The 15,355-nt window shown below is 42.8% G+C and overlaps 1 protein-coding gene across 1 annotated transcript in view; it reads left to right on the top strand.

Annotated features, from left to right (window-relative positions):
• Positions 1–15,355, top strand: part of PTPN1 (protein tyrosine phosphatase non-receptor type 1) — a 375,455-nt gene that overhangs the window by 265,668 nt on the left and 94,432 nt on the right. Inside the window, exon 5 of the mRNA XM_078652036.1 lies at positions 6,573–6,710. Coding sequence (XP_078508162.1) covers positions 6,573–6,710 — 138 coding nt within the window. The remainder of the gene's footprint in view (positions 1–6,572; positions 6,711–15,355) is intronic.

Here is a 15,355-nt window from a genome sequence, read left to right on the forward strand (position 1 = left end):
AGGGAAAGTGCGTAACAGTGGGACTTTTGGTGTAAGGATACATAGCTAACACATAGTTCAGTGGGAGATCCTGGTTATCTGGGACCTAGGGAGCGGATGAGGAACAAGGATTTGAGTTGGTTCTTGAATTCCGCATAGGACGGTAGAGTTCTGATATGTGGAGGGATAGAGTTCCATATTTTGGGGGCATTTCCAGTGAAGGAGCAGTCCGCAGTTTTCTTCTTTCTGGTTTTTGGAAGGATGAGCAGCAGGGAGTTGGAGCTTCTCAAATATCTGCTTTGGCCTGCTTTTTTGAGCTTGGTTGCCAGGTACTCCGGTTTACCGGTGTGGAGGGCTTTGTGGGTTAGGCAGGCCGTTCTGAAGGAGCTACGCATTTCCACCGGAAGCCATTCAAGTTCTTTGAGTGCTGGGGAGATGTGGTCGAATTTTTTGCATCCTGTGATCATTCTTGCTGCCGCATGTAGTGTTGTTTTTAGTGGCGCCAAGTGTGATTTGGGGATACCTGTAAGGATTGAATTCCCATAGTCCAGTCTAGATAGGACTAGAGATTGTGTAGCTAGTTTAAGATCCTTGTTGGGAATGAAAGGTTTGATTTTGTTCAGCAGTCTGAGGTTGAAGAAGGCACTTTTTGCCGAGTTCTTGGTGTGGTTTGTCAAGGTGAGTTTGGGGTCTAGAGTGAAACCCAGAGATTTGACGGAGTCCGTTGGCGTGAGAGAACCTTTAAGAGCATCGATCGACTTCAGCCACTCCGTGACTTGAGGGTTGTCTTCTTTGTTAGATATGAGAAGGGTTTCGGTCTTGTCGGGATTGAGTTTCAGGTGGTTTTTTGTCAGCCAATCTTGAACATCTTTTAAGACAGCATTTAGTCTATGGATGTCGTTGGGTGAAGAGGTTTCCAGGTAGATCTGCGTGTCATCCGCGTAGAGGTGGAAGAGGATGTTGGCATTCCTGAGTAGTTTGGCGAGCGGTTCCATATAGATGTTGAAGAGCTGAGGAGAAAGTACTGATCCTTGGGGGACACCCTTGTTGACTTGCTGTGTTTCGGAGGTGAAGTTCTTCAGTTTTATTATTTGCGAGCGGTTGTGGAGAAAGGAAGAAAACCAGTCCAGAACTACCTCGCCGAGGCCGGCTCTTACTTGCAGAGTTTTGATGAGGAGCTTATGGTCTACCGTGTCGAACGCTGCGGATAGATCGAGGAGTATGAGAAGGCAGCACTTGTCAGCGTCAAGAGAACCGTGAATGTCGTCTATGATGTTCAGCATTGCGGTTTCTGTGCTACGACCTTGTCTGAAGCCAGATTGGAGGGGGTCCAGGAGATTGATGTTATCCAGGTGATGAGTTAGTTGCAGGAGCACGCAGCGTTCCAGTGTTTTGGCGAGTAGAGGGAGGTTGGATATCGGTCTGAAATTGTTCAAGTCTGTAGAGTCAAGGCCGGGTTTTTTCAGCAAAGGAGTGACTTGTCCCATTTTTAGACAGTCGGGGACCACTCCGCTTTGTAGGGAGCTGTTTATGATTTTGCCCCATATTGGTGCTAAGGTGAGCTTCATTTTTTTGACAAGTGAGGGGGGAATGGGGTCTGAGATGTGAGCTGATGGTTTGGAGGTCGAGATTAGCGAGATTATCTCCGTTTCCTGCATGTGGCGAAAGCTTAGCCAAGGTAGGGGAGGGGGGCCGGAAGGGAGGGCCTGAGGGATGGTCGTGTTGCTGATGTCTAGAGATAGTTCGATTTTTAGGACCTTGTCGTTGAAGAAGCTTGCGAAGTTGTCGCATAGTTCTTTGGACGCCTGCAGGGGTGAGGGCAGAGGCTTGGATGTTTGGTGTCTGATTATGTTGTAGAGTTCCTTAGGTCTGTTTTTGGAGTTGGCAAGTGCCTCTCGGAAGAAGTTGGATTTCTTGTTTTTGATATGGTTGTTATACTTCTTTCGGGCTGTTTTTAATTGTAGGCGAAGGAAGGTTGTTGGGTTGTTTCTCCACTTTCTTTCTTTGGCTCTCAATGATCTTCTTTCTGCGTTGAGGTCCGAATTGAACCAGGTTCTGGACGGGGTGGTACGGCTTCTTTTGAGCTTTGGAGGAGCTAGATTATCGAGAATGGAGAGTAGCTCAGAGTTGTACTGGTCAATGAGATCGTTGGAATATGTTAATATCCCTCACCTTTTGACATGATAGTATGCGTATTTACTGCTCTGTCTGACGACAGCAGTTCAAGTCTCATTTTAGAGTATTCCAGCTGTAGTACTGGAAGAAAAGCTTGACCTTAAAATGAATAATTGCTAGTGTAACTCCTGGGCAACTGAAGTGGTGCACAGTTCCTTTAAGGCTGAAGCACATTCCCACCAGGCACACATCCTATGCTTTGAACGAACAGTTGTTAAAACAAGTCAGATGCCTTGAGGTAGGGAATCACACCCCCTGCCTTGGTCAGACCATTATATGGTCCCCTTTGTCTGGACCAACCAGGAAGGTAGTCAGCCACGGGAAAAGGGAAAAACATGGTGTCGGAATGGGTCTAAACTTTCTGTTGAATCTTGGGCATCTGCCCTTGACAACACCAGACCGGTCCTAGGGGATTACCCTGAACTCACTAACAGAGTTAATTTATGGCTGGAATCATCATTAGATGCACTCATTCCGGAAGTCTGGATGACCAGGAAAAAAGATGGGCCTTGTGTAGCGTGGTATTCTCCCAAACTGAGCGAACAGAAACAATTATGCAAACGCCTGGAGAGAAGGTGGAGAAGGAATTTTTCGAGGGCGGAGAAAACTAAATACAGAGAAGCTATTAAAGCCAAAAGGTAGAAATTAGAACTGCCCAAGCTGAGTATTTTGGAGGAAAGATCACCTCTGCTTCAAACTCAAAAACCCCCTCACACACCCCCCCCCCCACGTGCCCTCCCCCCGTGAAATTTTTCAAATTGTGAAATCCCTTCTTAAATCCCCTGTGCCTCCATTGCCGTTGGAGGACACCTTGGGGCGCTGCACGAATCTGGCACAATTTTTTCATAATTGATGATATCTATTCCACCTTTCCTCCCTTATCAGCTTCAGCCTCCGTAACCATCCCTGTACAGGCAAAGCCTCGATTGTTGGATCCTTTCATTGAGACCATCCCTTTGATGGATATGAATTCTCTAAAAATCTACATGGAGCGGTTGAAATCTGGCTCACCAAGGGATCCTTTATGTCAAAAATAGAATTCCCTTTGGGCATATAGAGTGTACGGACATCAACTTCTCAACGACACAAATGGACAACAGATATTGTGAGCATAAAAACAGATTCAAACATAGAAACTAAGAGCAATGCATAAGCTTCAAAATTATGAGATAACGGTAAGTTCAAATAAGCACAGTTTATTTATACATAAAATTAATAAAAACAAATAAAATCACAGTAGAATTGGGAACACAGAGAATATATCAAGGGAATGAATCAAAACCATCAATTCATCTAATCAAAATCATACCCCTAAAACAGGGAAATACACAAAAATCCTAAATCAAATATCAATAGTATTATTCCCTCAAGTTCAACGCGTTTCGACGGACAGTTAGCATATCGCCGTCTTCATCAGGAAATATAGACTGTATTCCCAAGAAATCTGAAATTACATAAAATATGTCTTAGTGATCTCCCTATGACATAGTTTAAAACTATCCTGTACATTCAACAAACCGAAATGTCAATTTATATGCAGCCCAGCTATTGCTCAGAATATCATAGCAGCCTACCCACAGTTTTTTTTTTATAAAAAAAGAATAACACACAGGTCAGTTTTCTACAGACAATAATACAAAAAGAATTTTTCTTAAACATATACATCCTAGTGATGACAACACATTATTACATTTATAGCCATCACATCAATAGATCATTAAACCCCGTTTGGGTGATTCCATGTCTGATTATCTTTCCAGGTGAAATAAAATCTAGATATAGCATTTCTTTATTTGTTCAACATGGTTCATCCTAGATAATAACTAGTGGTATAAATACCACAATTATACATTAAACCTCCCAGACAGGGGCATATCACCCTCTCAGCCAGTAGTAACAGAATATAACTCTTGAGTATATCCGGACCCCAACCTTTTGTTTCGAGCCCGTAACCCGAATGAAGAAGTTAGTTGCTCCTATCTCGAACAAATAGCCCTCTATTGGTTGGGCGACTGAAAAGCTGCTCAGCAACTACAGAGAGAGAGGGGAGGCAACAGTATGGATGATTGTACCCATAGAACCCTCTATCCCTAAATCTACCGAAGCAGACAGGTCCCTAGCTTTAAATAGGAACATCGAATATGTCCTGAACTCTTAAGGCCACTATTCTATGATTAATGTATACAAGAGAACTTACATCAGGGATAGAAGATTTAGAAACCACTCCCAGATGAGACGAGTAGTTATTCGGTAGATAGTCTATCTGTAAAGTTAAGTGAGACACCATTATTAATTCAATATGGGGTGTTTAAAAGTCCCTTTGACGGTTATGCTCTGTGATAGATACTTACACAGAAAGTATTTGAGATCCAAAGTACTCGCGGTACAAGCCTAGGATCACAGCTTGGTTGTGATTATCCATATGACTCCGACGTAGTTGTAAAAAACACTCTGAAAACCGAAGTCACCAAGGGATCCTGCATCCCCTATGATTCTCAATCGGGTCTTAGACTCTGTTGCTCCAATTATTTTGGAGCTTATTAACATTTCGCTGTCCATAGGGATTGTTCCATCCTCATGGAAGAGAGCTATGGTCAAGGCTCTATTGAAGAAACCCTCCCTTGACCCTGAAGTTTTTGTTAACTACCGGCCAATTTCACTCCTACCAGGGATTGCTAAAATATGTGAAAAATGTTAATTCTGTTCTTTCTAACTTTTTGGAGGTGAATGAACGTCTTCACCCCTCTCAAACGGGCTTTAGACCCCAACAAGGCACAAAGACAGCCTTGTTAGCTGTGGTTGAAGAATCTAGGAAAATTTTAGACAGTGGTGGGTCCGCAGCTATTGTATTACTCTACCTCAGTGCGGCATTCAACACTGTTAATCATCAACTTATGATTACAAGACAGAGAGATTGGGGTGACAGGAATCTTACTCAAATGGCTTGAGTCTTTCCTGGTAGACAGGTCTTTCCAGGTCTTTGAGGGCAATGTTGGCTCCGAAAGAATGCCATTACGATGTGGGGTGCCGCAGGGCTCCTCCCTTAGCCCCACTCTTTTTAATGTCTATCTGCGCCCTCTGGCCAAGGTGGTTAAACCCTTTGGGGTTAACATCATCTCCTATGCTGATGATACTCAGCTGATTGTATCCCTCGACAGTCTGGACAATGCTAAGAGCAATTTGGCCAGCTGCTTTGAAAGGATCTCTGCATGGATTGATGACTCCTTCCTAAAGCTGAATGACTAAAGCTGAATGCAGCCAAAACCGAGCTGATGCTTCTGGGTGAAACCACTAATATAGACATCAACGCTTTTTGGCCGAAATGTTTTGGGGTGATGCCTACCCCCAAGACTCAAATAAAGTCTTGGGGTGTGGCTGGACCACAGCCTGAACTTTAAGGAACAGGCATGTAGGGTGGCAGGTACCTGCTATGGCATTTTAAAAATTATTAGGATGGTTCTCCCACTTCTGCCGTTTTCTGCCAGGAAGCTTTTGGTGCAAGCTTTGATCTTCTTGAGGCTTGATTATGCCAATGTGCTATTCCTAGGGTCTCCAGCAGCTACCATTAAAAAATTGCAAACGGTTCAAAACTGTGCGGCACGATTCACAAGCAGGAATCACCTAAACCTTACATAATATCCCTGCATTGGCTTCCAGTGGCTGAGAGAATTCAGTTTAAGGCTTTGTGTATTGCCCAAAAGGCACTCTCGGCTAAGGCCCCTCCGATTCTTCAGTCCATTATCTCCTCTTACCTCCCTACAAGATCTTTGCGCTCTGAGAAAAAACATCTAGCAATAGTTCCTACAGTATACCGAGCTCGGAGGGTGGGACGTCTTTTTTTTTTTTTTTTTTTCCTCATCTCGGCCAAATGCTGGAATCCGCTCCCAGATCATATCCGACTCGAGGTTAATCATCTCTCCTTTCGCAAACAGCTGAAGACTCTGCTGTTTTCTCGAACTCTCTGATCTTGTGATTGTGTGATGGCTTTGTCTCTAGCGCTGGGAGTCCTTTGGTAGCCATGCGCTTTACAAATGGCGATTCATTCATTCATGACAAGTGCCATCAGCTCCTTAAAGACCTAACATATGAATTTGTAATCTTTGCTCACCAGTTTAGGCTGGATCGTGGACCTCCATTTATTTTTTTCACAAGAGACACTAAAAGGTCAGGCCTTTTAAAACTGCAATACTAAAGTAACAATGTCCTATTTCATGTTTTGTCCTCAATATATTTGCTCTGCATTTATCAGTGTTTTTTTAAATGTGAAGGATTCCCTAAATGTGGTTCCTTAAAAAAAAAAAGAAATCTTAAGTATCATTGTGTGCTTTGTTTTTTCCATTTAAGTATGATAAACAAATCAGTTGAAAATGTCAACTAATTCTACACTTCTGTATATAACGCTGTCTTCCATTATTTAGATAAAATGTGCTCAGTATTGGCCTGTGAAAGAGGAAAAAGAAATGGTCTTTGATGATACAAACTTGAAACTAACCTTGATCTCTGAAGACATCAAATCCTACTACACAGTGCGACTGTTAGAATTGGAAAGCCTTACTGTGAGTAGAAAGCATTTTCAAATGATACAACTCAAGAGTAAATTAAGAATGTATTTATCTTTAAGAGCAACATTATGATGAAAGAAAACTACTTTAGTACAATTCAGCTGTTATAGGTTGCCTCCTATAATTGTACGTCTAATGGTCTGAAAAACGGAGGTTTGTTTGTGGTTTTTCTAAGTAGTCTTTCTTAACAAATATGTATTCAGTGAGTTCAATGCACAATCTTGAATACATCATCATTGACCTGCATGTGTAAACTATTATTGTTCAACATTTGGTCTTTCATTAATTCACCTGCTTCAATTGTTCCTAGTTATCATTTTGGGAATTCTCAGTAATGAACGTTAAATCACTGAAAGTAAACACTTGAATCACTGTTGCACATAGTATGCATCACAATGTAAAATCCAAAATATAGCCAAGAAAGTAGAGTAACGCTCATCTTCACTCTCCTCTGAGGTTTCGTTAGTTCAGAATTATTAATGCACATTTAGTGAAAGAAGAAAGATTCAGTCAAGACTTTGTTTCTTCGAACCCTCTGAAGTTTGTTGTGGGATATCAATTCCCTTTCTCAGGGACCTGTTTGACTCCATTTACCTGAAACAAGGTTTGAACTTGAACTTGATCTTGACTGAGACACCATTGGAAAAAAAGACCTCCTTTCAAACCCTGCTAGATCACTATTGCAAAAGTATTTGCTGATGACCAGCACATGAATTGTTTGACTTTACTAAAACAGAATCCTACAGAACTGTAACATGTGTAAGACCTTTCTACAAAAACCCTTAAAGATAGGGAGAGTAGATTTATCTTTTCCTCTAAAGAATGTGAGTGCTGTATTCGAGTTAAGATCCTAAAGAAGTAGCGAGTATGTGGAACTTGACTTTAGATGAAGTAAAGGTCTAATCTTTTTTGGTAGGATTATTGCTTATCATCAACTTCTGCAGCAGTGCTTCTTGTCTATCTTTCTAATGACTGTGTCAATGACCATCTTGTCTAGCATTTCATCATTGATGACCATCCTATCAACCACAACTAATGATTGCTATGTTACAGCCCTTGTCCAAGATTCCCTTGTTGATGAGATAAAAAATCATCTTAATTTACAACCTCATCGAACCTCTCCCTCTGTCAAGGCTCCCTTCCTGTTCCCTTCAAAACTGGGCAGGTCACCCCTCTGCTTAAAAAACCCACTGCTGATGCGAATGACCTCAACAACTTCCGCCCCATCACTAACCTACCCTTTCTTGCGAAGATCACAGAAAGATGTGTTGCGAAACAGCTCTCTCGTCATATCAAGGACAATGATCTTCTTGACAATTTTCAGTCCGGCTTCATCCATAACTGCAGCAATGAAACAGCCCTGATGCAAGTGATTGATGACGCGCTGCGGATACTCGATTCGGGGGGTCTTGTCTTCTAATTCTCCTTGACCTTTCTGCAGCCTTTGACACTGTCAATCACAACACCCTCCTCAACACTCTTCAACAGAGAATGGGCATGGAGGGCACTGTGCTTAAATGGTTCGCTTCCTTCCTCTCTGATAGAGCCCAAATGATCAAAATAGCGGACAGTCTTTCATCTCCTTTGGCGGTGGGTCAAGGTGTTCCTCAAGGCTCTATACTTGCACCCACATTGTTCAATCTCTATTTGGAACCACTGGGAAATCTCCAAAGTAAATCTGGGCTCCACTATCATCTCTATGCAGACGACACTCAAATCTACCTCAAGGTTACCTCCACTCACGATCTCTCCGTCCTAAGCTCTACTCTGGACTCCATTCAAAACTGGATGTCAACACATCAACTGATTCTGAATCCCTCAAACGGAATTCCTCCTCCTCCTCTCTTCCTCACTTTCTCCTCCCCCGGTTCAATCATGGATGGACCAGATGAATCTACTGAACAATAAACCCATCATTGTCGACAGCGCAAAATCCCTTGGTGTCATACTCAACACAAAACTCAATCTAATCTCCCACATTAATTCATTTGCAAAGTCTGCTCGATACCAACTGTGCCTTCTTTGGGGGATTCGTCGCTTCTTCCCGAAGCATGACCTTAAAACCCTGGTCCAATCGCTGGTCCTCTCCAGACTGGACTACTACAATTCTCTTCTTACGGTCCTCCTCAAATCCCACCTGTCCCCCCTTAAGTCTGTTCTCCATTCAGCAGCTCGTTTCATTTATGGGGCCAAAAGAAGCGACCACATCACACCCATGTTATCCACCCTCCGCTGGCTTCCCATCGAGGCAAGATCTATCTACAAGACTGCCTGCATCACCCACAAAGCCTTGCACTCCTCCTCTCCCCGCTATCTGGCTAATAAACTGAAACTCTCTGGAGGCTCTAGACCATCACGAAATGCGGAAAATCTACTGCTTGAACCTCTCACTTTCAAGAAGGAAAGATCGATGGCCCAATCCTTTTCAGGCAACGCAATGAGAATCTGGAACTCACTTCCGCCTCAGCTCTGGACCACCACCTCCTCTCAGGCCTTCAAAACTGACCTTAAAGTTCTCCTCCTTCAAAGACACTTCCAATGTTAATTCATGCCCTTTCTATTATCTGAAGGAACACCTTTTAGTGTAGAAAATCTCTATTCTCCATAACTATGGAAATGCCTTCCCAGTGTGTTCTTGTGGTTTGAGAGACTGTCATTTATTGCAGTACTGCCCTTTTACCTGTGTTTAGTGCTCTTTTGTAACATGCACACATCACTTTTCTCTTGTAACACACTGTTTGCTACCTCTTACTTTTTGTTTGCTTTCGATACTTGCACAAGTGCCACCATTGCCTACGTAACATTTTCTCTTGTGTTTGAGTGTCCTTCATTTATTGCAGTATTATACCTCTACTTGTACTTTGTACGCTTTTTGTAACCTGCACACATGTCACTTTTTCCTCCTGTAATGCACCGTTTGCTACCTCTTGTATTAAGTTTGCTCACGATTGTCACTTTTGCCTCATGTAATGTAACTTTTGCTTTTGTAATTTTTTCACTTGTAATGTTCTCTTGTATCAGTTCTGTTCCTATTGTGAAGCGCTCTGACACCTTCGGGTAAAGTCCGCACTATAAAAAAAAAAAGGCATAAATAAATAGCAGTTTTGTATAGTGACTTCTCAAGTTTAGTAAAACCCGCCCCCCATACTGTGTGAACTTCCTCTCCTTCCACCACCAACACAGGTGACTCCATTTACAATTCCACTTATTCTGCTCTCACAGACCTTAACAGAGACAACCCTGAGCCAAGAGAGTAGAGGAAGTGAGGTACCATTTTCCATTGAGATTGAACCCTGGAGGAGGCAGCTGTGCCACACATGCTTTGTCTTCTTGTCTGAAGATGAAGAGCTACTGCATTGTTAGTTCCATAGAGAAACATATGTATGGGAACACCCCTTATGTGCTGCTGCTCCTCTTCACCACCCATGGTTTAAGTTCCAGTGGATTTCTTAGACTCGCTCAACACCAGTTCTACACCTGATTACCTCTTGCCTGTGCGTGTTGCAGAGTTATTGCCCTTACAGACAAGCAAATATCCACCTGGATCTCACATAGTGCCTGATGCTCCATAAGAAAACACTTCACTGTAAAAGCCTTTGACTGTACACCAGCTGCTTCTTAGGCCCATCTACTTCCTCCAATAAAATAAGGTATGAAAAAGGTCAAACTCAATAATGATGAAAGTGATACGAGTTGCATCCTGTCCCATCAGTAGACCAAGCTGTAGACCAACATGCCAGGGCCAACATATGAGATACCTTTGTAGAAATAGGTGAAAGTTTGACCCATTCCAATTTTAGGCAACATCAAGAAGTTGAACAGATTTTAAAATGATGCCCTCTATTAAGGGGTTGGATTTCCATGTCACTATAAAGACAAACCACTCCGTTCCATTAGAGCAATCCAATGCTGGATCATTTGGACTTTTCTTTGAGTCTACACTCTTTCGCCACGTCATGGGTCCCCATGTTCAGTGTCCTGATTAGAATAGCAGGGCATACAAGATGTGTACCAGACATAATCTCTTATGGATGATAAATCAAAATCACCTTACATACCTCCAAAAGAAGAACATTGCTGTTAAAACAAATCCAAAGGTGCTACCAGATCATACTAACCTCACAACAGAACCCTTAAATACTCAAACCAACTGTGTTAGTGAAGAGGACTCCAATCTTAATGAAATAGATTGACTGTTTTATGATCAATTGAGCAGGGATGAAAGGGAGATTGTGCTAGTAACCGATGGCTCCAAGATGGTTCTCTCAACAACCTCAGCACCCACTGAATTTACAGAGATGGCCCGTTCTGGAAAAAACAGAAATAAGGCCTTGTGTATGTAACCCAAGAGAAGGAAGAATTGAGTCTCCTGTTCAGTCGACCCTCGTGCTTAGAACTGACTTCTCTTTGATTTCATGGAATGTGGAAGGGGTAAAAGCCAAACTGGATGATCAAGACTGGTTGGACTTTGTGTGGAAATATGATGTCTGTCTCTTTCAGGAAACCTGGGTTGATAAGAAGGTATTCCTGGATTGATTCACTGCCTATAGTGCGGAAGCAGCCCCTCCAGCAAAATCAGGGCGGGAAATGGGTGATCTGTTGATTTTAGTAAAAAACAATATTGCTTGTATTCAAGAGCTCTTAAGTATGGATTCCCTAGATATAATGGGCATTAAACTCATTTTTGCAAGGGGCATGCATTTGATATTGCTGAATGTTTATGCACGTTCAATACCCATCAATTGTGATTCAGCATTTCTCACTATGTTAGCTGGATTGATTGAATTATACGAACCGGAAGCTAAAGTTGTCGTAGGTGATTTTAATACTTCTTTTGAGCCTTCGTCATCTATTTGTTTGGGAACTGAAAAAGAGGACGAATATTGGAGTATCCCTAATTTGACAGGTAGCTCAAACCGCAACTTTACCAACACTGCTTTACAAGTGGCTTCAATAGTAGTGAGCCGGAGTCTGAGGTCAAGTAATGACCGAACTCCTGATGTAAATAGGGCAGTTAAATTCAGGAGAGGTGGATAGAATAGTGTCATAGATTATGTCCTTCTAGACGTCAGGTTATGGCCATCATCAAGGGACTAGAAGGTTGATAACCGTGACGATAGCAACCAGTATCCCCTCACTACCATTTTATCAATGGCAGAGTTCAATAGATCACTTGCATTTAACCTTGCAATGGCACATGAACCCATTTTAGATAATAATTGTCAAAGAATTTCCTTGCCTGATGTTATGTCAGATCAAAACACTCATGCTGAAAATCACCATCCGTTTGTACACTTTCTGATGTTGATCTTGATCTGGAACCTCATATCATTTTAAATACTCTGCTGTTTTTTTGATGGACTAAAGGCCACCTTCTATGGCGAACACAAGAATAAGTCTAAGGTACCTTAGGAAGGATCCCAAGTGGTTTTCTCAGGAATGCAAGCCGGCCAAGAAGATGTTCAATACATCAGTCGAGGGATGTCACCATGAGAAAATTGTGACCGCCCGTCATAGGTATAAGCTAACGCTAGATAAAGCTGGGAAAGAATGGGAGGATAACAACTGGCAGGACCTGTTGCAGGCCCTCAAAGGTAGAGATGACCGTACATTCTGGTCCACCATTACACACGGTACCCGAGAGCATAAAGCCAAAGTTTATATCCTATTTCGCCTGATAAATGGGAGGAACACTTTTCTGCACTTTTCTCAAAAGTCCGGCATGAGGAATATATTTTAACCGACAACAAGCAGGATCCATCTATGATCGGGTTGAGCAAGATCTCAGGCCTTTCACTAAGATCTCTTAGCGTGGCAGAGACTAAGCATGAGCGCAAAATCCGTTACGCTCGCGGATTTTGCGAATTTTCGGTAAATTCGCGATCCGCGAATTCGCAAATCCGCGAGCGGCGGATTCCGGGGGCAAAAGTTCAAGCCTTGCTGGCCTGTTGTAACTAATTTACGATGGCGCCGGCAAGCTGCCAGCGCCATCCTAAGATAGTTACTAAATTAGCTTCAACAGGAAGCTCTAATAGATAAGATAAAGCAGGTGCTCGAGCGCCTGCTTTATTTTATCTATTAGAGCTTCCTGTTGAAGCTAATTTAGTAACTATCTTAGGATGGCGCTGGCAGCTTGCCGGCGCCATCGTAAATTAGTTACAACAGGCACAAAACGGTGGCGTCTTCTTGAATAAATATGAAGGGCAGGGTTCATTCTGGCACGACGGTCCTGGCACAAAAATTAAACCGCAAGCACTTGCAGATATCAATTAAGCATGTGCCCTAGTTAAAGCTTAAATTCAGTGACTCATTCATCGGCCCAAAAAACAATCGTGAGCGTTGTCAAGGCTGGGCAGATGTGCCTTCTTCCCAAATATACCAACGAAAATCAGCTGTGATGCTGGACAGAGGCCTTTGCATCCTTGACTTTCACAAGCGCAATCCTCGTGCTGTTCCTGTGGCCGGGAGCTTCTGTATCTTCATCTGCTGCTCTGATCGGTCTCTGACCTTTAATGCACACAAGAGGCATGTGCACTCGCATGGAAGCCCCGTCCGTTTGGCCCCGCCCACACACTCGCGCTGTGCACCGTCTTCCCGCCATTTACCCACTATGATGGACAGCTAACTCAAGGGACCCCTGCGCCCTTCGGCGCGATTGCATAGTAACACACACCTGGTCGCTGTAGACAACTCTCTGGCACTTTAGGCAGCTGTAGTGTTGTAAAAGCACTATACATCTACCCAACGAGGTAGCACTTACTGATTATCTAGTAGAAAGTACTCCAGTTGTGTAGAGGTATGGCACAAAACGGTGGCGTCTTCTTGAATAAATATGAAGGGCAGGGTTCAATCTGGCACGATGGTCCTGGCATGGAAGCCCCGCCCCAAATCCGCCGATCCGCAACGATCCGTGAATACGCAAATCCGTGGATCCGCAAAATCCGCCCATGCCTAGCAGAGACCCTCTTGGCCATTTAAACCTTAAAATCTCAAAAGGCACCTGGGTCAAGTTGCATACTGGGGGATCTTTAGAAGTCCGAACCCCAGCTTTGGGCTTGTTATGTTAATTTGTTTTCAAATGCAGTCATAGCTTAGGGTGAAACCCCGGACAGTTTAAGAGGGGCTGAGATAGTTCCTGTGTTCAAAAAGGGTAACGCAGGTTGCCCAACCAACTACAGGCCTATTAGCTGGATAGACCACCTACAAAAGGTCTTTGCTAAACAGGTTCTAATGAAACTACAAGAATTGATTGAAGATGGGCAGATGTTATCACCCCAGTAGGCAGGTTTTTTGTATTTAAACCAATACTTTAGATCGGGTGTTTAAGCTTGCCCTTCTTTATTAGAAATTTGCTTTGCTGCTCAAACAGAAGCTCTATGTAGCTTTTGTTGACCTCCGAGCAGCGTTTGATTTGATCCCTTGTGATAAGTTGTGGACTGTTTTAATTAATATGGGTGCACCCAGGGATCTCATCAACATTATCATCAAGCTACATGAAAGAAACTGTGCTCAGGTTCGATGGGGAGAGAAGGGAAAATTAACCAATCATATTCCTGTACTACGTGGAGTGTGGCAAGGTAGGCTGCTTGCTCCCACACTGTTTACCTTGTATATAAACTATGTTGTTGAGGAGTTACAGCAAAATGTTAAATGATTCCCCTTTGCTGAAAGGAGTTAAAATTCAGATTCTCCTTTTTGCCAATGACTCGCTGCTCATATCTAAAACCTCTATTGGCCTCCAAATGTTGCTAGACAAATGTATGGCTTTTTGTGAGAAAAGAGGCTTAGAGCTGAATTGCTCTAAAACAAAATATATGGTCTTTGGTCCAAGAAGTTCAAGATGTAGTAATATTAAAGCAGGCCTTGAAAAACTTGGCAGGGATTTTAGCTTTGAATATTTTGGGGGGTGGGAGTTACACTATCTTACAAGCTTAAGTGGGAAGATCAGATAAATAAAGCCCTGCTTGTTCTCTCGCATAGATCAAAAGCTATTTTAAGATTCTACAAAGCCACCTATTCACGAGCAGTTTCCCCAGCTTTATAGGCCTATCGTGCAAAGCCTTGAGTGCTGCACTTTATGGTGCAGAAGTTTGTGAATATACTGATACACAGTAATTGTCAGTAACAGAAAATAAATGTATCAGGGACCTGGAGGCTACACCAACTAGCACACCTCTTAACCCCCCTCGTTATGACTTAGGCCTGAACTGTGTTTCTGATTTACACAGCTGAGAACATTATTATATTGGGTACGGATGTGGTCAACGCTAGAACTGTATGTTTATATGGACTACTTAAATGATCCAATAAGGCAGAATTATGATTTAAAGGTCCCTTGGTTAAGATTCATATATAGTTTGTGTAAGAAGTTGAAGCTACTAAAACTCTAAGAAACTCCTGATCAAATTTGCAAGGTGGATGGCAAGGCTCTGAAGGCCGCCTACTGGCTGCATGTGCATGTACATGAGTCACAAATTAAGAACAACAATTTGGGCAATTTGAACGAGAGGTTCCGGACGTTTAAACCTTCCCGTCTATTGAGAATATTCTGGATTTTGTAACCCCTTCGCTTGCCAAAAGCCTTTATCTAGGATTTAGATATGGCTGCTTGCCTTTGAGAGAGTTTTGCAGCAGCTGGA

Source organism: Lissotriton helveticus, chromosome 7 (genome assembly GCF_964261635.1).
Source record: "Lissotriton helveticus chromosome 7, aLisHel1.1, whole genome shotgun sequence".
NCBI lineage: Eukaryota > Metazoa > Chordata > Amphibia > Caudata > Salamandridae > Lissotriton > Lissotriton helveticus.